Genomic DNA, 24,630 nt, shown 5'->3' with positions numbered 1-24,630 from the left:
AGCAACAACAGGAGAGAAAGCATGCCCTCACCACTTGCTTGTGGGAAAGGGTGTAGCTATAATTGAGCAAAAGGGTTTAAAGAACCCATGCCCCCAGATCCTGAGGGCCTCACAGCTCCACCCTCCCTATTTTCTTCATTATCTCTTTCTCTCAGAGGGGCCTCCAGAGAGAGGGGGTGAATACAGGCCCTCTCTCCCCTAGCTATGCCCCTGCTTGTGGGCTTCTCAGAGGCATCTGAGAAGCCACTGTGGGAAACAGGCCCACAGAGTAAAAGAGATAGATAATAAAGAAAATAGGGAGGGGTGGATATGGGGGGGCCCTCAGAAGTTGGGGGGACGGGTTCTTTGAACCCATCCTCAATTATAGCTAAACCCCTTTCCCCTGCAATCTGTACTCTTAGTGCTCTAACTTGTTTATAAATGATCCAGAAATTGGAGTAATCAGCAGAGTGGCCAAATTTCCAGATGACACTAAACTATTTAGTGAAATCCAGAACAGATTGTGAGGAGCTCCAAAAGGATATCTCCAAATTGGGTGACAAAGTGGCAGGTGGGTGACAAAATGGCAAATAAAGTTCAGTGTAAACAAGGGTAAAGTGATGCATACTGGGGGGGGGGGGACCCTCAACTTAACATACACACTGATGGGTTCTGAGCTGTCGGTGTCTGACCAGGAGAGGGATCTTGGGGTTGTGATAGACGACTCATTGAAAGTGTAGTCTCAGTGAGCGGCAGCCATGAAAAAGGCCAATTCCGTGTAAGGATCATTAGGAAGGGGACTGAAAATAAAGATGCCAGTATTATAATGTTCTTGTGCATATCTACAATGTGGCCACATTTGGAGTACTCTGTACAGTTGTCACTGTATTTTAAGGAGGACATTGTAGAACTGGAAAAGGTACAGAAGAGGGCAACCAAGATGATCAGAGGCCTGTAGCACCTTGCTTATGAGGCAAGGCTACAGAATCTGGAGCATTTTATTCTGGAAAAGCGTCAACTATGGGAAACATGATATAGGTGTATAAAATTATGAATGGAGAAGAGAGAGAGAAATATTTCTCCCCCTCTCACAACACTAGAACCAGGAGTAATCCCATGGAATTAATGGCCAGGAAATTTAGGGCCAACAATCAATCTATGGAATTATCTGCCAGGGGATGTGGTGATGGCCACTAGCTTGAATGGCTTTAAAAGGGGCTTAGACAAATTCATGGAGGTCTATCAGTGGCTGGTGGCTGTAGGCCACCTCCAGCCTCCAAGGCAAGATGCCTTTAAATATCAATTGTAAGTGAGCAGCAGCGAGAGGGCATGCCCTCACCTCTTGCCTGTGGGCTTCTCAAAGGCATCTGGTGGGCCACTGTGTGAAACAGGATGCTGGATTAGATGGGCCTTGGGCCTGATCCGCGAACTGATGGGATTTTTTAAAAGCTTTTTATTAATAACTTTATTTGAAACTTTTAAAAAAATGTAATTTTAAATGTGGTTTAAAGTTCAGAAGTCTTATTTTACCTTGTATCCAGTTCATTAGTGTTGTGAACCACCCCAAGCAGTAGTGTACTGGAGGAATAGGGTATAAATGTCCCTTGAATGCTGTAGGGGAAAGCCCCTTTTATTATAAAAGTGACGTGACAAGAGAAACAGAGACCTTGTGTCAGACAGTCAGTGCTCACAGCAGCAACTACTGTAAAAAGAGAGAGAGAGAGGAGCCTTGTAATTATGTGTACACTTATAATGTGTGTAAAACTACTTGTATGAAGCAGCTCTTGATGTAGATCTAGAGTAGGAACATTAGTCCTCAGGGTTTCCTTTTGGCAGCAATCCAAACAGCTGCAACACGACTTCTTCACCTGGAAAGAAAAAATTGTGTAACCAACTTCAGTGGAAGTATCAGCCTCAAAAGATTTCATTCCATTTTGCTTCTCGAGTTAACATCTACTCTCCACAGCAGCTTACCTGCCTTTGAGAGAGTGCCTGTCACATAGAGGAACGCATCAGAAACTCAAGTCAAGCAGAGATGCTGGTGTCTGTTAAGACCTTGATTGAACTCACGAGGGACTGGGGGTTGGGGACCACTCTGAACAATCCACCCCTTTTGCCTGGAGTTCTTTGGAATACCATCTTTGGAATTATCTTCAAAATAGTTCTGGGGATGCAGTTTTTGATGTAATGGCCCTAATCTGGGGGACAGCAGCTGGCATCCTAAAGAAGTGCCAGTACTTTTCATGAAGCATTGGTGCGACTGCACAGTTCCAATGTTCACAAGGGAAGGAAGATTTTCACCCATCTCCCCTGCCCCTGGAAGCAGGTCCCCAAGGGCTGCATGACCCACAGGGACCTACTTTCAAGTCACAGGGAGTGCTTCTTGCAAATGTCACCAATATCCATGGATGTGCTGTGTTAGGTCTGGAGTGCAACAAGAGCATCTGCATAGCAGCAGCGCAGGGGCATAACTATAATAGGGCAAGGGGAGACAGTTGTCTGGGGGCCCATCTGGGCTTCGTTCAGTTGTATTCATCCTCTGAAACTGATGTGAGTGTTAAGACCTGGAGCTACCAGAACAGCATGTCTTTCTCTAGTACCATGAAATGACACAATTTACAAAACCTTTTAAACAATAATTTAGGATGATGTTCTATTGTGGCACATAGTAAAATTTTTATACATATATATAAAACCTATGTTTTTTGTTACCACTATTCATACTCATTTAAGATTTCTTTACTTCATGAGCTGAGCTTCAGTGAGTGGGGGCATTTTAAAATCTTGTCTCTGGGCCTACTCCAACTTTGCTACGCCCCTGCAGCAGCGCTTTGCTGGAAACCCTGGTGACAGGATGTCAGCCAACCACTTTTATGGAAGAATCGGTCAACAGGCATGTGGATAAAGGTGATCCAGTTGACATAGTATACTTGGACTTCCAAAAAGCTTTTGAAAAGTTCCCCACCAAAGGCTCTTGAGTAAACTTAGCAGTCATGGAATAAGGGGACAGGTTGATGTGTGGATCGGTAACTGGTTGAAGGACAGGAAACAGAGTAGGAATAAATGGACAGTTTTCAAAATGGAGGTCGGTAGGATCAGTACTAGGACCAGTGCTCTTTAACTTGCTCATAAACGATCTAGAAGTTGGGGTGACCAGTGAAGTGGCCAAATTCGCAGATGACACTAAACTATTTAGGGTAGTGAAATCCACAACAGATTGTTAGGAATTCCAAAAAGATCTCTCCAGACTGGGCAACAAAATGGCAAATGTGGTTCAGTGTTGGCAATTGTAAAGTGATGCACACTGGGGCAAAAAACCACCAACTTCACATATACGCTGGTGGGATCTGAGCTGTCGGTGACTGACCAGGAGAGAGAGCCTGGGGTCGTGGTGGACAGCTCATTGAAAGTGTCGTCTCAGTGCACAGCAGCTGTAAAAAAGGCTAATTCCATGCTAGGAATCATTAGGAAGGGGATTGAAAATAAAAATGCTAATATTATAATGCCCTTATACAAATCTATGGTGAGGCCACATCTGGAGTACTGTGTACAGCTTTGGTCACCGTATCTTAAGAAGGATATTGTAGAACTGGAAAAGGTGCAGAAGAGGGCAACCAAAATGATCAGGCCTGGAGCACCTTACTTATGAGGCTAGGCTACAGCATACCTCGGAAAAGAGGCGACTAAGGGGAGACATGATCAAAGTGTATAAAGTTATGCATGGAGTGGAGAGGGTAGACAGAGAGAAATTTTCCTCCCTCTCTCACAACACTAGAACCAGGGGTCATTCCATAAAACTGAAGGTTGGGAAATTTAGTACCGACAAGAGGAAGTACTTTTTCACACAGCACATAATTTATCTATGGAATTGTTTGCCATGGGGTGTGATGATGGCCACCGGCTTGGATGGCTTTAAAACAGGCTTAGAGATTCATGGTGGACAGGTCTATCAATGGCAACTAGTCTGGTGGCTGTGGGCCATCTCCAGCCTTAGAGACAAGATGCCTCTTAATACCAGTTGCAGGCGAGCAACAGCAGGAGAGAGGGTATGCACATACCTTCTGCCCGTGGGCTCCCCAGAGGCATCTGGTGGGCCAGTGTGAAACAGGATGCTGGACTAGATGGGCCTTGGGCCTGATCCAGCAGGGCTGTTCTTATGTTCTTAAGATATGTATTCTGGTTTCTAATAGTCTACTGTTCTGCAGAACATCCTTTAAAAAAAAAAAACATGTGTGTGTGTGAAGATATACCCATTCCTTTCCAGAATTTAGCTCAGGGGAAATTGGCTGTCCAGACTTCAGATGGAAGCCAGCTATGCACAGCAGTTATTGGCTTACAAGTGCAGTATCAAAATCCTACCTCTGGTTCCAGAGGTGAAGACCATTTCTCATTATTTCTTCAAGTAACTGGTCCTATCCACCTCCAGCACAGTACCTCCAGTGACTGTTGCTGGTGTCTATCTTATGTTTCTTTTTAGATTGTGAGCCCTTTGGGGACAGGGATCCATCTTATTTATTTATTTCTGTGTAAACCGCCCTGAGCCATTTTTGGAAGGATGGTATAGAAATTGAATATTATTATTATTATTATTATTAAATCATCATGTGTGTGTTTTCTTCAAGGTACCAAACAAATTTTCACACTGTATAAAGTGTACAATTGGCACTTTATTTTCTTTAAAGACAGACAGCCCTAGGGTACGAGTTAGGACAGAATCAGCACTAGAATTGTCAATATGTGCTTAGAAGATAGTAAAAGGGGAGGGGTAGTTAGGCTTACCTCCACAAGAAAAATCCTGCTTATGCTAACGGCCTGCAATTAGACATTTAATGTGCATATACCCGACTGCACTTTACACCCACTTTCTATCAGGAAAAAAGGAAATTTCTATTAGCATATTGCATTGCAATTTAATATCTGCTCTGAAGATTGTGTAATGAGAGTTGGTGTACATATTCAGGATAGAATTCTAAATTTCAAGTTCAAACAGTACCCGCACCCCATACCTTTTCTCAAAGTATCCAGGAAAGACCCACAATCAGATAACAATGGCTCCACCGAGGAATGAGGTGAAATGTGGTATGGTTTTGACATGATTCTGAAGAGAGGCTTCACTGCAATTAAACACTGCAATTAAACTAGTTAATCTCAACCCCTATAGCAAATTAATCAATTGTCAGCATCTCCTTACTCCCTCTCTTTCTATCCAACATAGGAAGCTGCCTTATACATTGGTCCATCTAGCTCATGACTGTTGACACTGACTGGCAGTGGCTCTCCAGGTTTCCAGGCAGGACCTTCTGCCAGCCCAACCTGGAGATGCCATCGATTGAACCTGGGACCTTCTGCATGCAAAGCAGATGCTCTTCCACCCCCCTCACTCCATGCTCTTCCACCCCCCTCATTCCAATTCCAGAGAACTGGATACTGTCAAAGAACATCTACTTGATCTGAAGTTGTAGCAGTTTTTGGGCAGGGGGACAACCCAGCATAAATACTATGAGCCAACCCAGCCAATTCTAACCCTTGCCCTTTACCCTAAGAATTTTCCCAAAATGATTTCTCTTTTGAGAACAACTGACGTGAACATTAGCTTATTATGAAGTGTATCCCATTTCTTTCCACTACATCTATTTATTCTAAAAGACATCTAAGAATTCCCTTTCTCTAATCCACTTGTGAGATGCTGCTTTAATCCTTGAAACTTTATATGCAACCAGCAATTAAGACGGAAATGACACTAACACCCTCAAATCACAACCACAAAGCAACATTTTGTCTGTCTCACATATATTTAAATGTGTTCAGAAGACAAAAATGAAGGACAACGAGGTATTTGCAAAAACACCAAGTCTATATTTACATCCACATGTAACAACATATTTTGCTAAACTGAAAACACATCATAAATTAAATGACTTGTATGGTGTCTACAGCTTAAAGGTTTCACAATTAAAATAAATCAAAAGGAAATAAATATAACAAATCAACTTGTACCTGCATACTCATTGTTATTGCCGACCAAAAGGGGGGGGCACCCCAAACAGTAGTATCCCATAGTTAATACTGATGGGCAAAACCTACTTTGGAGACCAGAGGTGCAATCTAGAAAGCCCTGGTACTGCAAATTCTTTTATGGCGCTCTTATGCAGATGTGATTGATAGACTGCAGCTAAAGTCGCTTCCTGCATTCATGTTCATGGTGTGGGAGCTATTTCTTCCTGTGCAAAAAAAGTAAGATCAGAAGCCTCAGGCCCTGCAGGGAAAATCCCCACAAGGATCACCCCTCCTGGAAACACACCATCAATATGGAGGGGCTTCCAATGTTATTTTTGCAGAACTGAAAGGAGCTCAAGCTTAGCATTTACCATGCTATAAAAGATAACGTTGAAGGGACATCTTGAGTCAGATGTGGAAACCATGAACTCCAAATTCAAAAGCCAAAAAAACCCATTCATCTTTGTAACGTCCCAAATTGAAGGGGGAAGGGGACCTAACGCTTCAGAAAAAACTGCACCAACATAAGACAGGATTCTTTTAAAAGTGGTAATTAAGCACAGCCCTGGTCTTTGTCTATTTCTTAAGATCTGTTATTTAAAAAGGAGAGAGAGACAGACAACTTATAGTACACATTGAAGGATCAAGCAAAAATAGATTAACCATCTTCCAAGTGTATTCATCTTCAAAAAATAGGCTATAAAAGTGCAAAACTAGGAAAACAAATCTAGATTTTATGTACATATGGCTCAGCTTATGAACAGGAAAAGGGTAAATTGCGTACAATTTCCTGATACACAGCACTTCATTACATTGCCAGTTTTACAGAGACATCAAAATTACATATTCCATAATACATAGGAAGTAGGACATACATTTAAAATGTCTGCAAGCTGCATATGGGGAGGAGGGATAGAGAAATCTCCAAGAACGTCTGTTTTGCCATTTTACATCCGATACAAAGAAACACGTATTCAAGAGTGCAAAAAATATGCTTGAAACCATTTTGTCCTGGAACCATTTGTAAGTCAAAAAAATATATTCTTGTAAAGTGGTCCTTAGAGGCTTCAATAGCTGCTTGGAACCACCATCAATATGCACCACTGTTCTGTTGGGAACAGACAACCCCTCCCACCCCCATTCAATCATGTGCAATGGAAACATGCTTAAATTCACACAAACAGCTCCTTGATGAACTTATCAAACCAGCTTGGGGCTGGGCTGGGCGCGCGCACACACACACACACACACACCCCGGAGATCTGCAAGTGTGGGACAGGAACTTCATCAGACAGCAGTGAATGCCTACCCCTGCCCGCCACTCTTGGCTTGAGTGAAAACAATGGGCCCACTGAAATGGGCCAGCCATTACCTTCATAAGGGGAATGCTCATGTGAGTGGCTTGTACATATAGCCCCAGTGAAGCCTCCCAGTGAAGGTACTGACTAGATGCGCATTATACCCTGACCAAGACTTGCTGAGTTAAGGAGGCAGTGGCTGCCCAGTATCCTACCGGAATCCTCTCCCATGAGTTGAAGTGCGAGGGGATGGATAGTGTCGTTTGCTGGACTTTTGGGAGTTGCCACTTTAGCAAATGAGGCAACTCCTTAGGGCACCTAGTATAGTTATGGTTGCATCAGTGTTGAAGGGTTACACTATTTTCTGTTCTGGACATATAGGAAAATTCATTTAACATATGTTTAAAGCTGAACATTTAGAAAGGAACGGAATAAGTTAACTCTCTCTCTCATATATGCAAGTTTCTCCAGCAACCACTGGAAGGTCAGAAGGCATTAGCTGAAGGCCTTCTACTCACATTGTAAGGAAAGGATTGTGACAAGGCTTACTCCTTTATTGACAGGAAGTAAAATAAATACATCTCACCTTCAATGTTCAGGAAATGGCATCGGTTTGAAGTAGTACAAGTTTTCTTTGAACAGATTATAGATTGCTCTTGCTTTACTCTGAGGGAGTGTTTGAACTGTGCACATGAACACAAACTATGTAGTTCTGGATGATTTTTTTTAATGTACATTGTTTAGCACACAGCAAAATCTGACAAACTGCTACCCTTATACAAAAATCCTCCTAGTATTTGAACCAAATTCAATGCACAGATTTACCTGAGGCGCAAGGGTTATAAACAGCTTCAAAAATTGATTTCTTCTCAGCAGCACGTACGTATGCAAAAATATACTTTATGTTGAACATTTGGTCTATGGTAATCCTAAGGGGAAAAAATATCATTCAAGATCAGGAACTGATACACACATTTGACAGTCCTTTGCAATCCAGCTTTAGACAACGTTTACGTCCACACGGTACAAATGGGATCAGACCTTCCATTACACAACTGTAGTGTTTTTCTCTATACACAGTACAATCACAGCTTAGTTTGGTAGCTTTCATCATTCATTATTCTCATGGGACCAACTGCAAGGGAATTCAAAATTTGCATCCTCATACCTGGAACACACAAGCAAGAGGCAATGACTCACTACAGAAGCAAAACATCACAGCTGGACATGTTTATAAAAGACGATCATTTCCAAGAGAGCCTATTTATCTTCTTAAAATGGTACTACAAGAATATGAAAAAAGACGCTAGGGCTGTTCACATGATCAACATTAGGGTAGGCAAAGCCTCCCCCCCCCCCATGCAGGAGCTCTGTGCACTCCCGACTTCTGATAGCGTATCAGTTAAAAACGAAGGTCAGAGATGAGGAGCGTGAACTAAGTGCTATCCGGGTGATAATTTTTCTTACGTCCTCATTCCAAAGCTGGTGAGGAATCTAGATAGGGCGTGCTTGTCCTACCCAGCTGGGGCTTAGCTCACAATCAAGCTCCCTGCCTCTGACCTTGTTTTTATCTGACACACTATCAGAAACCGGGAGTTTTACAGCGCTCCTGAATTGGGGTGGAAAGCTTCTCCCACTCTAATGCAGATCATGTGGACTGCCCTACTGTGTGGTCCTGCTGAAGTATGGGCCAGAAACCAACCTCTTTTCAGAGCCAGGCTGACATTCTGCATCATGGGCTGCCACGGTGAGCAGCATCCTATGGAATGTTCTCATTTGTAACATCCAGTGACATTACATTATTACAGGTTTCTCCCCACCCTTCCCAATGCCAGGACCTGATGAAGGGGACAGATATTAGGTGTTGTATGCAGACCAAAATCCCAGGGTCTTTTTAATAAGCCTTAACCACAAAGCCATTCCCATAGCTGCTGTTAACAAGTGATGAATAGGTTGTGTTACACAGTCATAAAGGCTAAGTGAGGGACATACACTGAGAAAACTAAAAAATGAAACATTCTTGGGGGGAAAATCTTAAAGCAAACCATAACCTATACAGAACACCAAATGCTATTAGATACACAGCATCAACAGTCAAACATTGCCGATGGCCAAGTGATGCTGATCGCAGGGCATGCTGGAGAGACTCCCAAGCCCGGGAGGCTGCTTGCAGACTCCCGGCTGGGGGCCTCATGTGTTTCCGCAGCACAGAGCCACACCGCGGCAATACACGATCAGGAAGCCCGGGTTAGCAGAGCCCTTGCTCCACTAACCTGGGCTAAGGGGAGGGCGACTTTGGTGGGCTAGCCGCCAGGCTCGCCTGCGAGCCCGCTGGTTCTCACGAGGACTGGAAAGCGGGCTAAGCTCCGTTAGCCCGCTTTTCAGTGATCGTGAGAATACCCTCGTTGTGTTACCAGCGTGCAGTGTGTGCATCTCCCCAAACAGCAAGTGCAGGAGTTGGTGTGAATCAAGACCAAGACCCTGACATGGGAGGAGGGCTTTACCCAATGCTATGATCCTGTGTGTGAACACACACACGGCCAAACGATGAGGCTGTTCTCACACACAGGGGAAACCGGATTGAAGAAGCCAATCCCAGTCTTGCCTGCACGTAGGAACAGCCGGGATCCTGCCTGATCCCGGCAAACCCACCTAGGCAGAGAGCTGCTTAAACAAGCTTAAGGAAACAAGTGCTCCCTTAGCCCCATTTTGTTAATTGTGTGGCAGTGTCAGCAGCCTTCAACCAATGCTGCAACGCTGATGGGTGCCTGCCCATCACTGGGGGGATCCCCACAATGCACCACGCACTTGCATGGTGCATTATGGGACTTCTGGGGCCCAGGGTGACTCGTCCTGGCCCCCAACCCTCATAGTCAGGGCATGTGATCCACACGCCCAGCAAAGACCAAGGGATCGTCTGCAGGGCAGGCTTCCTACCCTCACCCTGTCAAGCCCTCTTTCACCAGTCGTGAGAAAAAGCTCTATGTGTTTTTAACATAAACGTGTATAGCTCACCCCTTATTAAACACTATCGGCCTTCTCCAGTATACAAATTACTAATGAATGCCAAAGCTGTTAAAGAACAGAGATTCTGTTCCTTGCATTAAGATATGGAGGAGATTCTCCCAATCCACCAAATACGGGCTAAGGTAGCCTAGCCTGCTTTCGGAGGATTGTGTGCTGCCATGAGTGCCACGTGGCTCCCAGCAGCAAACCCTCCCAATTCCCCTTCCCCTTCGACGAGCTTAGCAGAGCGAGCGCTCCACTAACCCTGTCTATTTGATCTGCATTGCCGCGGTGCAGCTCCGCACCATGGCCACGTATGAGGAGACCCCTGCCGGGAGGCTGAAACAAGCCTCCCAGCCCTGAGGGTCTCTCCAGGATGCCCCACACACTTGTGCGAGGCATCCTGGAACTTCCGGGGGCCACGCAGCCCCCAATCCCTGCAGCCCCCGCCGGCTCCATGACGGAGCCGGCAGTCGTGTGGGAGGCCAAGCCAGCCGCCCAGGGCTGCAGGAATGATAATCTACACGCAAACCCCATTCAGGCAAGTCTCACTGATCGTGAGACTCACCTCATGCTGTTTTGAAACCTTTCAGAAAGTAAAACGGCAGCAGGCTGACAGAAGAGAGTCAGTTGTGTCTTTCTAACATGACAATCTTCTTGACTTACTAGATATGCCTTAAAAAAAAAAAAAATTGACCACAGAAGCATAGAATGTTGGGTCTTCCCCCTCCCCATGAAAAAAAAGTGGCAAAGCATTTTTAAGCATTCCTCATTTACGGTCAGTGCTAGAATTGCCAAAAAACTGGTGGTGTTTAAGTGTGGTTTACCATTCAGTGCAGTCAAATCATGTTCTCTTCTCATTCGATCGATTATGCGTATTGCCAATAAGACTCTCATAACTTCGCTTTTGTAGCATGGTGCTAGACAAGTGTTGATACGACACTGGCCTTTTCCCTGGTAAAAATAAATATTGGGAGGCATTAGGAATTAAGCGAGACATAGTCAAACTTCATCCCAAGAACTTGGTGGAAGAAATACAGCACCTTTCATCCACCACCATTCAAGTACATGATGGGCTGGTTCAGATGACACTTTTCCAGTCCGCACAATTAAAAAGGGGGATGTGCCAAGAGCATGCCCATTATGACATTTTCTGCAGATGTCTCAACACCCTCCCAGTGTGCTCCTTTATTGTGGGGTGGGGATGCGGGGAAGGGCTGGTCATCCTAATGGCCACACTACACATGACCCAATCAGGCTAGCACAAGTGCTTTGCCGGAGTCTGAACAGTGATTTAGATCTGAGCTTCAGTAGCAAGTTTTTATTTTAATTATTTTTAATTTTTATAATTTCTATTTTAATTATTAACTGATTTTAAGGTGTTTTAATGTAAACCGCCCTGAGCCTTTTGGAAGGGCGGTATAAAAGTTTTAATAATAAATAAAATAAATAAAGTTAACAATTTCTGCATTTCCAAAAATGAACAGATTTGCTAAATTCTATGCAGAATCTGTGATTCTTCCATTGCAAGGCAACTGCAAACACAACAATCCCCTTAGGCTGGAGAGAATCATCCTAGAAATCCAGCCTTACTACAAACCAAGAAGCATCTGCACAGGCTTGTAGATTTGGACTGGACCCAGAAAATCACTTAAACCAAGCCCTGGCCAAAGGCAGCAAAGCACCTCGAGCAGATGTTTGCCCAAAATACACAACTCCCTAATATGCACCAAAGAAACCACCAAAACCCAAATATACAACAATGGAATTCAAACCACTTTGGCACGCAGGAATGAACAAACCATGTGGAAGAGATGAGAGCATATGGAAAAGCTTCATCAGCATCAGAAGCTATATGGTGGTGTATGTGTCAACCTACTAGTTCCCACGCTATCCCTATTCATGCGGTTTCCTACAATACTGGAACACTGTAGGATCTGAGAGAGTCACCCCTGCTATCTGAGCAAAGACACACCTGTTAAGGTGGCAATTCTCTTATATTTAGCGGGGGGGGGGGGCAACAGGCCCTATCCAGCCTCTGTACAGTATGCCTCCATAGGCTGGGGTCTACTTCATCTACTCACTTTCTAGATTATGAGCCCTTTGGAGCTCATAACAGGAAGCCACGTATAATGTATTTTTCTATGTAAATATTTTAATTGTGCAAGTTTTACAGTCCTTTTTAAAATTTTGTGCAAACCGCATTGGGATTGTTTTAACGAAAGGCAGTATATAAATTTATCAATCAATAAAATAAACCACTTTGGAAACTTCTGTTGAGAAGCAGAATATAAATAGTAGTCGTCATAGTAGTAGGATGAAGCCATGGGAGATCAGAAATTAAAGTAAGTAAAGTGTGCCGTCAAGTCGATTTAAACTCCTGGCACTCAGAGAGCCCTGTGGTTTTCTTTTGGTAGAATACAGGAGGGGTTTGCCATTGCCATCTCCCGCGCAGTATGAGATGATGCCTTTCAGCAGCTTCCTATATCACTGCTGCCCCATGTAGTACCAGGGGGGATTTGCATTGGCAACCTTCTGCTTGTTAGTCAAGCATTTCCCTGCTGCGCCACTTAAGGTGAAGTTAGATCAGAAATTACCTCCCCCTTTTATATAAGGAGTCCCTGCTGAATCCCACATATGCAGCTGCCATAAGCCCCATTCAGACTATTGAGCGCAGCAGCGCTCAAGGTTAAGGCTCGGAAAGTGGGAATTACGTCCACACTGCTGCCGGGCACTCACTTATGGCACCATTTGTGTGAAGCACCGCAACTGTGCAGGCACATGAGCGGGAACCTTGGCCGATCCAGGTTGCCACTCACAGAAGTTCCAGCTATCAGGATTACAGTGCTTCCACCTTCACACAAATGGCGTTATATGTGAGAGTGCCTGGCAGGAGGGGCTGGCTGACAGCAGCGGGGCGGAACGTCCTCCCCACTTTCCGAGTCGTCACCGTGAGTGCTGTCTGGATGGGGCTATAGCGCTGCCTGGACATATGTCATGTGGCGCACTGATCATGCGACCACAGAGGTCATGTGGTTCTGTGATCACGTGATTCCGGACTACACTGTAAGCCCCTGTGCGGACATCTTTTTCTACATAGGAACATGTGATGTAGGGTACAACTCCACAACCCACCCGCCCCCAGGTACTTCAAACGTCTACATAGGATTTTTATTTTTTACAGTCATTAATTCTTCTTCTTCTGAGGATCGCCCTTTCTAGCTTGAAAGAGAAACTGGCTTTTTACGTTTAGACAGGGAGACAGGCAGCCCTTCACAGCCGCCACAAGACAGTGCTGTGTAATGAAGGGCCCTCCCTAGAGCTCGTAGCTGCCCATATAACTTGCACCGCTTTCTCCTTGGGGTGTGCTGGCAGCTGAATGCAGAAGCAACGGCACATTTCACAGGCTGCACAAAACCATGCACAATGCCAGGCAGAAAGCAGCGACTAAGGCTACAATTGCTGTGGAAACATAGCACAGCACCTAATCTCATAGTTTCTGGGACTTCGTGTCCTGTGGAAGCCCTCAGGAAAGCAAAACAGTAGGGGAGCAACCAGTCCCTGCTGTCTTATATTCTTGATTAATGGTCAAGGAGCACTTGGTGCCTTGATGGCACTGAAGCTAAACAAGTTCATTGTATGGATGGAAGAATAGGTATGATTCTTATATCTTTTCTACGAGAGGGCAGATCTGGCCACGGTCACCCACACCTTAGTTGCGACACGGCTGGATTACTGCAATGTGCTTTACATGGGGCTGCCCTTGAAGAATGGTCGGAAACTTCTGTTGGTGCAGAATGCAGCTGCCAGGGTTCTCTCTGGAACTGCTCACTCGGAGTAGGTTGCATGTAGAACACAGAAAGCTGTCTTATACCGAGTCAGACCATTGGTCCATCTAGCTCAGTATTGTCCACACAGACTGGCAGCAGCTTCTCCAAGCTTGCAGGCAAGAATCTCTCTCAGCCCTATCTTGGAAATGCCAGGGAGGGAACTTGGAACCTCAAGCATGCAGATGCTCTTCCCAGAGTGGCCTCATCCCCTCAGGATAATATCTGACAGTGCTAACCCATGTCTCCCATTTAAAGGAAGCCAGGGTGGACCCTGCTTAGCAAAGGGGGATAATTTATGTTTGCTACCAAAAGACCACATCTCTTCTCTGCACCCATTTTGAAGGAGCTGGACTGGCTGCCAATGTTTCCAGATACAATTCAAGGTGCTGCTTATTTATGTTAAAGCCCTTAACTGTTTAGGCCCTGGATACCTAAAGGACCACCTGATCCCAAGGGTTTCTGCCCGCCCAACAAGGTTGTCAGAGGGGCCTTTGCTCCATGTGCCAACACTGAGAGGGGCTAAACTGTCGAGCACATTGGACAGGGCCTTCTCTGTTGTTGCCCTCAGGCTCGGGAATGTTCTCCCCGTGAATGTCCACTCTTTTGACATGTGTGGCTGCTTTTAAAAGACAACTAAAGGCCTTTTTATTTGTTCAGGCGTTTACGCCCCTGGGGCTGCCAGGCTTCTCAACTCTCCTGCTTCTATTGTCTTTTTTTTATGGTGGGGTTTGGTGTTTTTGTTTGTTTTTGGTGCTTTATGGTTTATACTGTTTAACTGATGTTAAGGTTTTAAATTATTTTTATGGAATTGTATTGTATTTCAGCTTTTGTAAACAGCCTTGGGATGTTTTATGAAAGGCAGTATAAACACTGAACAATAAAATACATACAATAAATTATATGGCTCAGGTGTATCTAGGCTGGCTGGCTGGCAGACCACTGGGAGTCTAATACCTTGAGCTTTTCTTAACAGAACAGAACAGCCGTTTTAAACAGTGATAGCGACTCACCGGAATGACTAGAAAAGAACAGCAATTTTTTCTCAATGGGAAAATCTTAAAAGTTTAGCTAGAAATAGAGTTTGGAAAGTGAGCATTCTACTGTGCAGGAGTTGAGTTTGTTATGACACACTAGAAAGCATGGGCATTTTGTATCTGAAAGCAAAAGTATAGGTTTTCAACATGGTAGGAGAAGCGGTACAAGGAAACCTCGCTATTTGCAGACTCACCATCCATGTTTTTGCATTTCTACAGGTGTCTATATGACACCTGATTTCATTATCCATGGAAACTAAGGGGTTAAAACCCATGTATCCGCCATTCCTAGAGGGACGGAAGTGACCGTGAGGTCACTTCTGGACATCATTTTTATGCCTTCCTAAGGACCATGTAAGCAGGAACCATTTAGGGCTCATTTATATTTAAAACAGGCATTTCCCCATGATTTTTGACTTTGGGGAGGCATTGCGCTGCTTGGGGGGGGACATTGCTGGGCACAAAGTGGACACGGAGACCCTGGAGAGTATGGTACAGTTGGTTTTTTGCCCACTTCCCCTCTATTTTAGCTGTTTGGGGGGCATTTCACCATTTGGGGGGTATTGCTGGGCACATGGAGGGCAGGAGATGACCCCACAGAGCACTTGGGAGTTGCTTCTTTCTCACCTTTTTTGACTTTTTTTGCCCAGAAACCTAATCCCATTTTCCCCATCGCCATAATGCCTCATTACTTGTGGTTCCATTATTTGCGGTAGTAGGAGAAGAACAGAAACCCCGGGAGTAATGAGGCTTGCCTATACAAAATGCTTAACTTTCAAATAAAGTTTTGGTATACAACGGGGTAAATAAGATTGAGAAACTGGTCCAGGGAAGAAGAAGAAAGAAGAAGAAGAAGAAAGAAGAGGTGTACCTATATGCTCCCTACTAATTATTGAGGCGGGTCTCACGATCAGTGAGACTCGCTGGAAGGGGGGTTTTGCGTGGACAGTGGGCTTAGCACGCTCTCCACACAGACGATCAAGCTGGCAGCCCTGGACGGCCGGATCGGCCGCCCACACACCTGCTGGCTCTGTCACAGAGCTGGCGGGCACTGCGGGGATTGGGGGCCACGCGGCCTTCTGAAGTTCCAGAATGCCCTGCACGAACACACGGGGCATTCTGGAGTGATCCCTGAGCAGGGGAGGCTGCTTACAGGCAGCAGCCCCTCCACACGGCTCCCGTTGCAGCACATGATTGCCCAAAAGTGGGCTAGGCACCCTTAGCCCGGTTTTGGGCGATTGTGAGGATCACCTCATTGTCTATTACCCTAATGCGGAAGGGGATTCCCAACCTTCTGTCCCCATAAGTTGTTGAGCCATTAACCCCAGCCACAATGGCTAACTCCATGACTGGAGTTGTAGCCCAAACACCCCTGACGACCCAAGGTTGGGAACTCCTACACTAATACCGCCCATTACATGAAACAGGACCAGGGCAGGATTTAATGAGGACACCAACCATAGGGCAGTTTTTGAAATATCTTACAACATACTGAGGCGAACAGAATACTCCTGTGGCCAATGCAACGGCTTAACACACATCACCATCCAATTCAGAGCACCGTTTTGCTTTAGAGAACGTCACAATTGATTGTAAGTTTCGAAAGAGCAGCTGTACCTTCTTTTGAAGAGCTGGGGACTTGAATGCTGCTTGAGCCAAAGGAACTGTAAAATGGTCCAGGGCCGTATGTTTCATATGGCTTTAGAATAGTCACTGGATTTATAGCATCTACTGCAGTGCTCTTGAGCCCTTGTTTGGCAGGCAGGAAAGAGGATGCAGGTTTGGCGTGTGAACATTCCTGAGGTAGCAGATTGGCATATCTGCCCGAAATATGTAATCTGCCTGCATCGCTCCCTCTCCGATACAGAGCAGCGCCCATCTGTTCTGGAGCCAAGTGATTCGGCCTTGCTCTTTTGGAAGGCAGTCCATCAATTTCCAAGTTTATATTCCCTGCAGGTCTGCTACTTAAAAACCCTATTCCTTGATTACTTGACCAAACAACTTCATGCGGAGGAGTCTCGTGAGAGCCATTGATGTTGCTACTCACTGCGCCCGACTGAGAAGCCAGAACTCTTGCTTTAGGATCCAGCCTCTTCCCTCTGTCCTGTGCTTGAGCGGTACCAAGGCCGTGGTGTATTTCATGCTGTTGCCTATAAATATTCACTTGCGCTCCAGCCATTTGCTGTTTGCATGATTTCAAGTTATTTGGTGCCATGTTGCTGGAATTCAACCCTGAAAGAGTGGGCACTTTGCTCTGTAGACCAGGACACTGTTTCACCTTCTCCACATGCAGGGATTTCGACTGGCCAGATGGGGAGGGCTTGGTTTTCCCAGGGTTAAGAGGCAGAGGGGGCACATCCTTGCCCAAAAGATATGGTGGGCATCCAGTACGCCTGGCTTTAATATCTGCCCTATTTCTGATGCCATTTTTATTAACAGTATTGGGATTGTATTTATGCATCAGTCGCTGGTGCATTATTAGAACTTCTGGATAGAGTGTACGGTAAGTACAAAAGGGACAGGTGCTGGTTGCTAAGGAGCCTCGAGAGAGAGATATTAATGAAACATCCTGGGAAGAAGCAGTAGATAAATTTAAGGGGCTTTCTTTAGAATTTTCTGTCATTCCACTTGGAAATTTCGTATTTGTTCTGCCTTTCAAAGCACCAGTATAAAGCATACTTTCTGGCGATGCACAATTCCTTTTCTCAGTCCTGTCAGCATGGTTGTTTTCCTGAGGTTCTAATGCATTTTTTTCCAATTTTAATTTTTCAAGGCAGGAAACTGATGCGTCCTCATCCAAGCCATTACAGTCTGTACCTTTGTGTGTGTCCTGAGTTACACTTTTCGATGTGCTCTGAAAGGAGGGAAACATCTCTTTCTGCTGTTTTACAGGTGGGCTTCCTTTAGCATCTTTGGCATCTTCAAGGAGCCTTTTCAGATTTTTGGTTTCTGGAGCACTAGTGGTGCCTGGCAAGAACCCCACCTCCTGAGAAAGTAACAAACCTTTACCGTCGCTTTTCATATCAGCTGCAGTTTCTACATGTTTGTCCTTGTGATGTCTTTCTAAATGATAGCGCAAAGATGTCTTCTGAGCTGCAGCATACTCGCAAAATTCACATTTGTATGGTTTTTCACCTGAAAGAATTGTGAAGCGAAAGTCAGAACTGTCATCATTTCCTCTCTTACAACACTGTTAAAAAGCTTTGAAATCCTTTTGGAAATCACAAGGCAAGAAGGATCTTTATGCTCTTCTCTTCTTCATTCACTCACATTCTAGGAAGATCAATGTCCGCCCCACTCCCGCCCCAAATGCTGGAACTAGCTCTGTATTAGCTACCATGACATCTAGAATAAGATTTTTTTAAAAAAAATTCAGGCATTTAAGCATGACCTGGAAAAAGAGTAAGGATGGACAATAAAGTACACGCTGCTGCCTAAAGTCCCAAATCCTCCTGTTAGCCACCCATGCTTTCAATAGAACCATCCCAGCAGAATCATCTTATCTCCCATTTCTTTTTCTGTGAAAAATGCTTTGAGAACTTTGTTGAAAAGTAGTGTATTCAATAATGATGATTTGTGTCTTGTGTACACACAAGTGTTATAGCTAGCCTGATGTCTGTTCCAAGACATCAGAGATGTGTTCCTAGAGATGTGAAGGCCGGGGTGTGTGTGTGTTTTCTTTTTTTCCTGGGCGTGGGCAATTTATTCTCCAGGCTTTTACATCCCTACAAGGACCAGTAGCCAAACACTAAGGAACTGTATCCACATCCTCCAGGAACAGGCATAAGGAGTGGTCTGGCTCCTTAGAGGCCTAATATCCACACAGGTGGCAAAGCAGTGCAACTCCCCCACGGCCTTGCACGCATCTCACTGACCAAACATCAGTGGGAGGGGCGCATTCTTCGAGTCAATAGTTTGGGGTAGGGAAGATGCCACATGCTTGTTTCATAACTAAGGTCCAGCCTCCTTCCCGCTCCCTACAACACACATACTGAATTTCCAGCAACTGAACTCCAATTATAAATAATCTTTTCTAAAAAAAACCCAAAAACTAAGGGGAAAGTTTTTCCTGAAGAAATGCTGAAAAATGGTCTTTATTGCATTCTTCAGTTGTGTAATTTCCAAGGCAGCTTCATTGTTCAAAAGAGGCAACGCATGACTGTGAAGATTTGTGGTCAGCAGTAGCATGGCTCTTAGCCATCTCATCTGCCTGGAAATCTCAACTACCAAGAGAGGAACTGTCACATTTCCTCAGCATGCAGTAAGTTGCTTCCTGAAAGTGAATCACAACCCAAGGCAGACTGACAACACTGAACAACTGGGGGGAGGCTGCTCGGGGAGTTGGGCAGCAGTGCCATCACTATGCTGGCAACACCAAGCTCCACGTCACTAGGGAGTTGACAAACATATGCTCAGCCATGGAGACCGTGTCGGACTGGATGTGGGTGAAGAAGCGATGGTTAAATCCCAAGGAGACACAGGTGCTGTTGGACTGCAGGAGAGCCAGAGAGAGTGAGGGGGAATCTGGATGGGGCTGTTCTCCCACTGAAAGAACAGTTGTGCAATTTGAGTAGGCTCCTGGATCTGACACTGCTTGCTCACTTCCATGGCCATGCTTTCAGAGCTTTGACTTGTGTGCCAGCTGCAGCCCTTCCCTTAAAAAGGGGCAGAACTAACCACCGTCACCCATGTCTTGCTGCACAAAATTCCAGAGTTTCAAGCCATGTGCTCTTCATCAGGGACAAAGAATCAAGCGAGTTCCAAAAAAGACAGTTCTTGCTTTATCATGATGATTTTTTTCCACCATTAAGAAGAGCATGCATCTCAAAAGCACTGGGATTTTTAAAAAAAATTAAAAAAATTTCTGCACTCATCTACTATTCTTTCCCCTGCGGGGGGTGGGGGTGGGGGTGGTAGCAGGGTGGTTTTTCCTGTAATCTTTCTCAATCTTACTGTGGGTTTTTTTGCAAAAACTAATTTTATTATGGCTCATTTATACTTTATGGTATTCTTGCAGTGTTTGTACTGATAATGTGGTCAGTCTTGAAGTCTACAGTAGATACATGAATAATAAAACTCCCTCCCTTCAAATTCCAACTTTCAAAGAGTTCAATTCTAATTTACCTGTGTGAGTTCTGAGATGAATATTGAGGTAATAGTTTGAGCGGAAATATTTCCCACAATAGCTGCATTCTCTGGAGGTCCCAAGGTTTTTAACTTTTCCTCTTTCCATTCCGTCTTCATTTTTATCTTTACATAGGGAAAACATCAAGATAAAATTTATATTCAGAAGTATAAATGTGAATAAGAGATTCATGCATGTGTTGTACCCCTAATAGAAACAGCATGTACTATTGTGGCTACCACCAGACACATAAGTATAGCATGCATATTTTATCCACCCTGCTCCTTCCCTACAGCCCTTGACAACCACTACATAAACTGAACTATGTATGATGTCAACAGCATGTTCTAACAGCAAGAAAACCAATCCTGAGAATGCAAACTATAAGAGCACATAGAGAGACTGTATTGATGGCTGCCCCACAACTATGCAACCCATTCCCCCTGAGGTTTGCCAAATTTCACGTATTTTCCCCTAACAGTACAAGACTTGTCTGGGCTGACATCTGATGGCCAAGGATTACACCAGTAAAACGTATGTAAGTAATTATATAGTGGGGTTTTGGCTTTTAAACATCTTTTTTTTAAAAAATGTATTTGTATTTTACATTTGCTTTTAGAGGATTTCTCAGCCTCAAGTCTTAAAAAGAACAAGACATTAAAAAAAATTAAGGTCAATTCACAGCTAACAGATAACACTACACAGATTGTAGTGGCTTAGGTTTACAACAGTCTTTCCAAAATTTTGATATATGCAGAACAGCTTCTTCCTCGTGGATAGACATACCTGTCTCAACCTAAAAAAATAAAACAAAACCACACTATTAAAGAAAAATGGCCTCCAAAATGGCGACATTTGGCCAATATTCCTCTCCTGGAACCTAACCCCCATGATCCCATTACACCAATAACCCAGTATTCATGGTTTCTGTATCCATGGTAGCAGCAGAGAATGGAACCCCCACAAATACTGAGGTTCTCCTGTACTTTATTCTTCCAGTGGAAATCTCTCCATTTCTAAAATTTCATTGGCAGACATCCAAATTAGCATGGCGCATGTGCAACACTGTGAGTTCCAGACTACTGTGCGACCTTCGGGGACATATTCTGGTCACGCACAAAGGGCATGACTGAAGAAAGACTGGCAAAAGTCACCCCTTCCCCTGCTTAAGCAACAGCACAGCGGTAGTCTGCAGCTCACATTGCTGCACATGCACAGTGATAGTCTGGACTTCCAGTATCGTTTCATAACATTCATTTGTAACAATGAATGGATGTCAATGCAGTATTAGGCAAGCTCAGCAATTTCAAAGTTGTAATTGATGTTTTTCAGGTGATTGTACCTAGGAAGTGTGCATGACGTATGTTTTACTGATTTGAGTGTTCCAATAAAAGAATTTCTTTCCACATAAAGCTTTTAATTTGTTTCAGAACAATTAAATCACATGAAGTGTCTTTTATTGATTATTACATACTTTAGTTCAACTACTTGGCTATTTGAAACACATTCGAGATACAGTATGGGAAATAAATATGGTGAAAGGTTTGAGGGTTTTTTTTTGTTTTTACACTGTATAAATAGACCAAACGTGACAAGACAGATCATAATCTATTTAGGGCATCAAGAAAATCTGTACTGTAATTGTTAAGAAAAAAATTAATGCAAATTTTAAGCAAATGAGGGAAATCTGCAGAGGAAAAATGTCTAATCAGAGTTTTCCAGGAAAGCTGTGGTTGCATCTGTCTTTCTTCCCTCAGGATAGTGCTGCAGTGGGGCCGGGGCGGTGGGGGGGGGATCATTGCCACATGGGGCCTCCCAGTCAGATGCCTCCAATACGGTGGGCTTCGCTTTTCAAGACACTCCAGGCCCTCTCATGGCACATAGCCTTTTGACTTCTCGGCCTTTTGGCTAAGATCAAGTGTAGTCTATTTCGTTAGACCTTCATTCCCAGTTGTAACTAGGACAACAGAACTACAGGCAAAACAGTGTGAAGCTAGGCTTCTAAGCGCTACAAACCTAACTGACTGCACTGAACAAGTTGAAGCAAGTCCATTTCACCTGCTTTGTGGAGGTGGATAGTATCTGTCATTACATCCCCAAAGCAAATATTTTAGCTCATTTTAAAAATTTCTTTTTATTAACATCATTAATACTGTAATGTGAGCATGGGATGCCTTCAGATTTCATTTCCTTGTACTATGTAAATACTTCATCGTTTTGGAACAATAAAATCCCTAGTTTAAAAAAAAATAGTATCTGTGTAAGAAAAAATTCATTCTATCAACTGCATGCTTTTCTATGAGCAAGAGGTTATATACTTGGGATAGCGCAGAGAAGGGGCAGCCTTGCTTTCTGTTCTCATAAACAGAAGGTCCATGCTTCCATACTGTATGGAAGTTTAGTTGTTCGGGTGACAACTCTGACCACCTTCTCCCTTCAGAACAGCCAAAAACCTTTGAACAGTTTTTCATTCCAATTCTTACACGAGTACCAAGATTTGCCACTAGAGGGCAGCAAGCACAGTATTATACTCAAGGAGGATGCTTCAGGCAATTTGCCAACAGTACTTCTAAGACTGACTACCAGTTATGGTTACTACTAAGACTGTAAACAGAAAACATGTACAGAAACTATAACTGGTCACTTCATAAAAGGTTGCTGCTGAATTTGGCTTTGGCAGAGATCTCAGGACATTAAATACCATTAGCCAGATGCTGCCAAGACAGCCATTTAACGCAGTTATGAACCTATATGTAAAAGAAGTGAAGGACCAGTAAGCACCTTCCATCTACTTTTAAAGGTGCCCTCCCACTGCCTCCCCCCCTCCGCGGCCACCCTTTAGAAGCCTTATTAAAGCCAGGATTCCCTTTTACAAGCACAACCCCTCAATTGTGATCTCTCTATTTTTTTTCCAACTGTGTGCAGAATGAGTTTTCTTCTGGGCAGCAGTATCAAGGCAGTGTGGGCACACATGCATTCAGAGTGGGAACTTCCTGATTAAACTTGAACGAGATCCAAAATCAACTGAGCGGATATGAAAAAATGTGTGAGCATGGGCAAACTTTAGAGGGAACATCACCCCTCAAACCATCAAACATGTTCACAGACCAGCACCCTTCACAAATGTGTCTAAATTGACTTGTAAACCGGTTCGGGGGCCGGCAGTTCAGATCGAATTCAAACTGAACTACTAGGATTGGTCCCTGCACACCCCTAGCCATTAACGGCCCTGTCCTTCATGAATGTGTCTAAACTGGCTTGTAAAGCCATCTGCCCCTTTGGCTATCACTACATCTGGTGATGGCATGGCAACATAGAAAACTGTCTTAGTCAGTCAGCCCACTGAGCTCAGTATTGTCCATACTGACTAACAGTGGCTGTCCAAAGTTTCAGACAGGAATTTTTCTACCTGGAAACGCCAAGAACTGAACTGGGAACCTTCTGTATGAAAAAAAGAAAGAAAGAAAAAAGAGGCTCTACCTCTGAGCTATGGTCCCCATATCCCAATTCCAATTGTAATTCCATAAACGACATTAGGAGCAGAGTGAAGAAGTAATGCACTTCTACTGCCAATAAGGTTTTTTTTTTTGAGGGGGGGGGGAATAACTCGGACATGTTGACGGTTTTGCCAATGCTTCTGTCTGAGTACCACATGATGTAGAATGAACAGAACTACCTCCAGCTGAGACACAACTGATTGTATGGCATCAAAGCAACAAATACATCACACATCAACAAAATGGCTATTGTTCCCTTACAACAGCCTGAACAACTGGTTTATACTTTGCTAGAACAACTGGTCTACACTTGGCGAGAAAGGGCAATATGTAAGCTTGGATACACAGAACATGTTGTACACTGTGCCTGTACCAAGGATTATGCAAGCATCCTTCCCTTAAATGCAGATACAAGAAAGAAATGATGCCATGATTCTTGGACAGCAAAATGCCAAAGTCATGCATCTAGAAATAAGGTTAACATTTACCTATAAACAGCCCTCTCTGCTGTTAACACTCACAAAAAGTTGTATTAATCATCAGTTAATCATGATGATCACAGTACAGTAATCCATATTTTCTTTCAGTCTCTGGTCTCAGAGAGGTCCATAGTACTAGGGCTCGTAGAAGGGCTTTATCTGTTGCTGCCCCTTCACTTTGGAATAATCTCCCCCCACCCCCAGATTCGGTCTGCCTCCTCCCTTTCAGCCTTTAAAACCTTACTGAAGACATTTCTTTTCCACCAGGCATTTGCTCTTTATTTATTTTACTTTTTAAAATTTCAGATATTGTTCTTGTTTGTACACCGCCCCGAATCTGTGGATTGGGCAGTGTTTATTAAATCTTTCAATAAACAAATAAGTA

The 24,630-nt window shown here is 44.1% G+C and overlaps 1 protein-coding gene across 5 annotated transcripts in view; it reads right to left on the bottom strand.

Annotated features, from left to right (window-relative positions):
- Window positions 1-5,812: 5,812 nt before the first annotated feature.
- The window catches only part of ZNF217 (zinc finger protein 217), a 53,292-nt gene continuing 34,474 nt past the window's right edge, over window positions 5,813-24,630 (bottom strand). For all 5 annotated transcript variants that reach the window (XM_053249931.1, XM_053249930.1, XM_053249928.1 and 2 more), the window contains exons 3-6: window positions 20,269-20,394; window positions 16,762-18,279; window positions 11,108-11,234; window positions 5,813-8,442 (exon numbers count right to left, since the gene is read on the bottom strand). In XM_053249931.1, coding sequence (XP_053105906.1) covers window positions 11,125-11,234; window positions 16,762-18,279; window positions 20,269-20,394 — 1,754 coding nt within the window. In that variant the 3' untranslated portion in view covers window positions 5,813-8,442; window positions 11,108-11,124. The remainder of the gene's footprint in view (window positions 8,443-11,107; window positions 11,235-16,761; window positions 18,280-20,268; window positions 20,395-24,630) is intronic.

The sequence above is a fragment of the Hemicordylus capensis genome, chromosome 4 (genome assembly GCF_027244095.1).
Source record: "Hemicordylus capensis ecotype Gifberg chromosome 4, rHemCap1.1.pri, whole genome shotgun sequence".
In the NCBI taxonomy this organism is placed as follows: domain Eukaryota; kingdom Metazoa; phylum Chordata; class Lepidosauria; order Squamata; family Cordylidae; genus Hemicordylus; species Hemicordylus capensis.
Note: the sequence above shows the minus strand (reverse complement) of the source record. Positions and strands in the feature narration are given on the sequence as shown.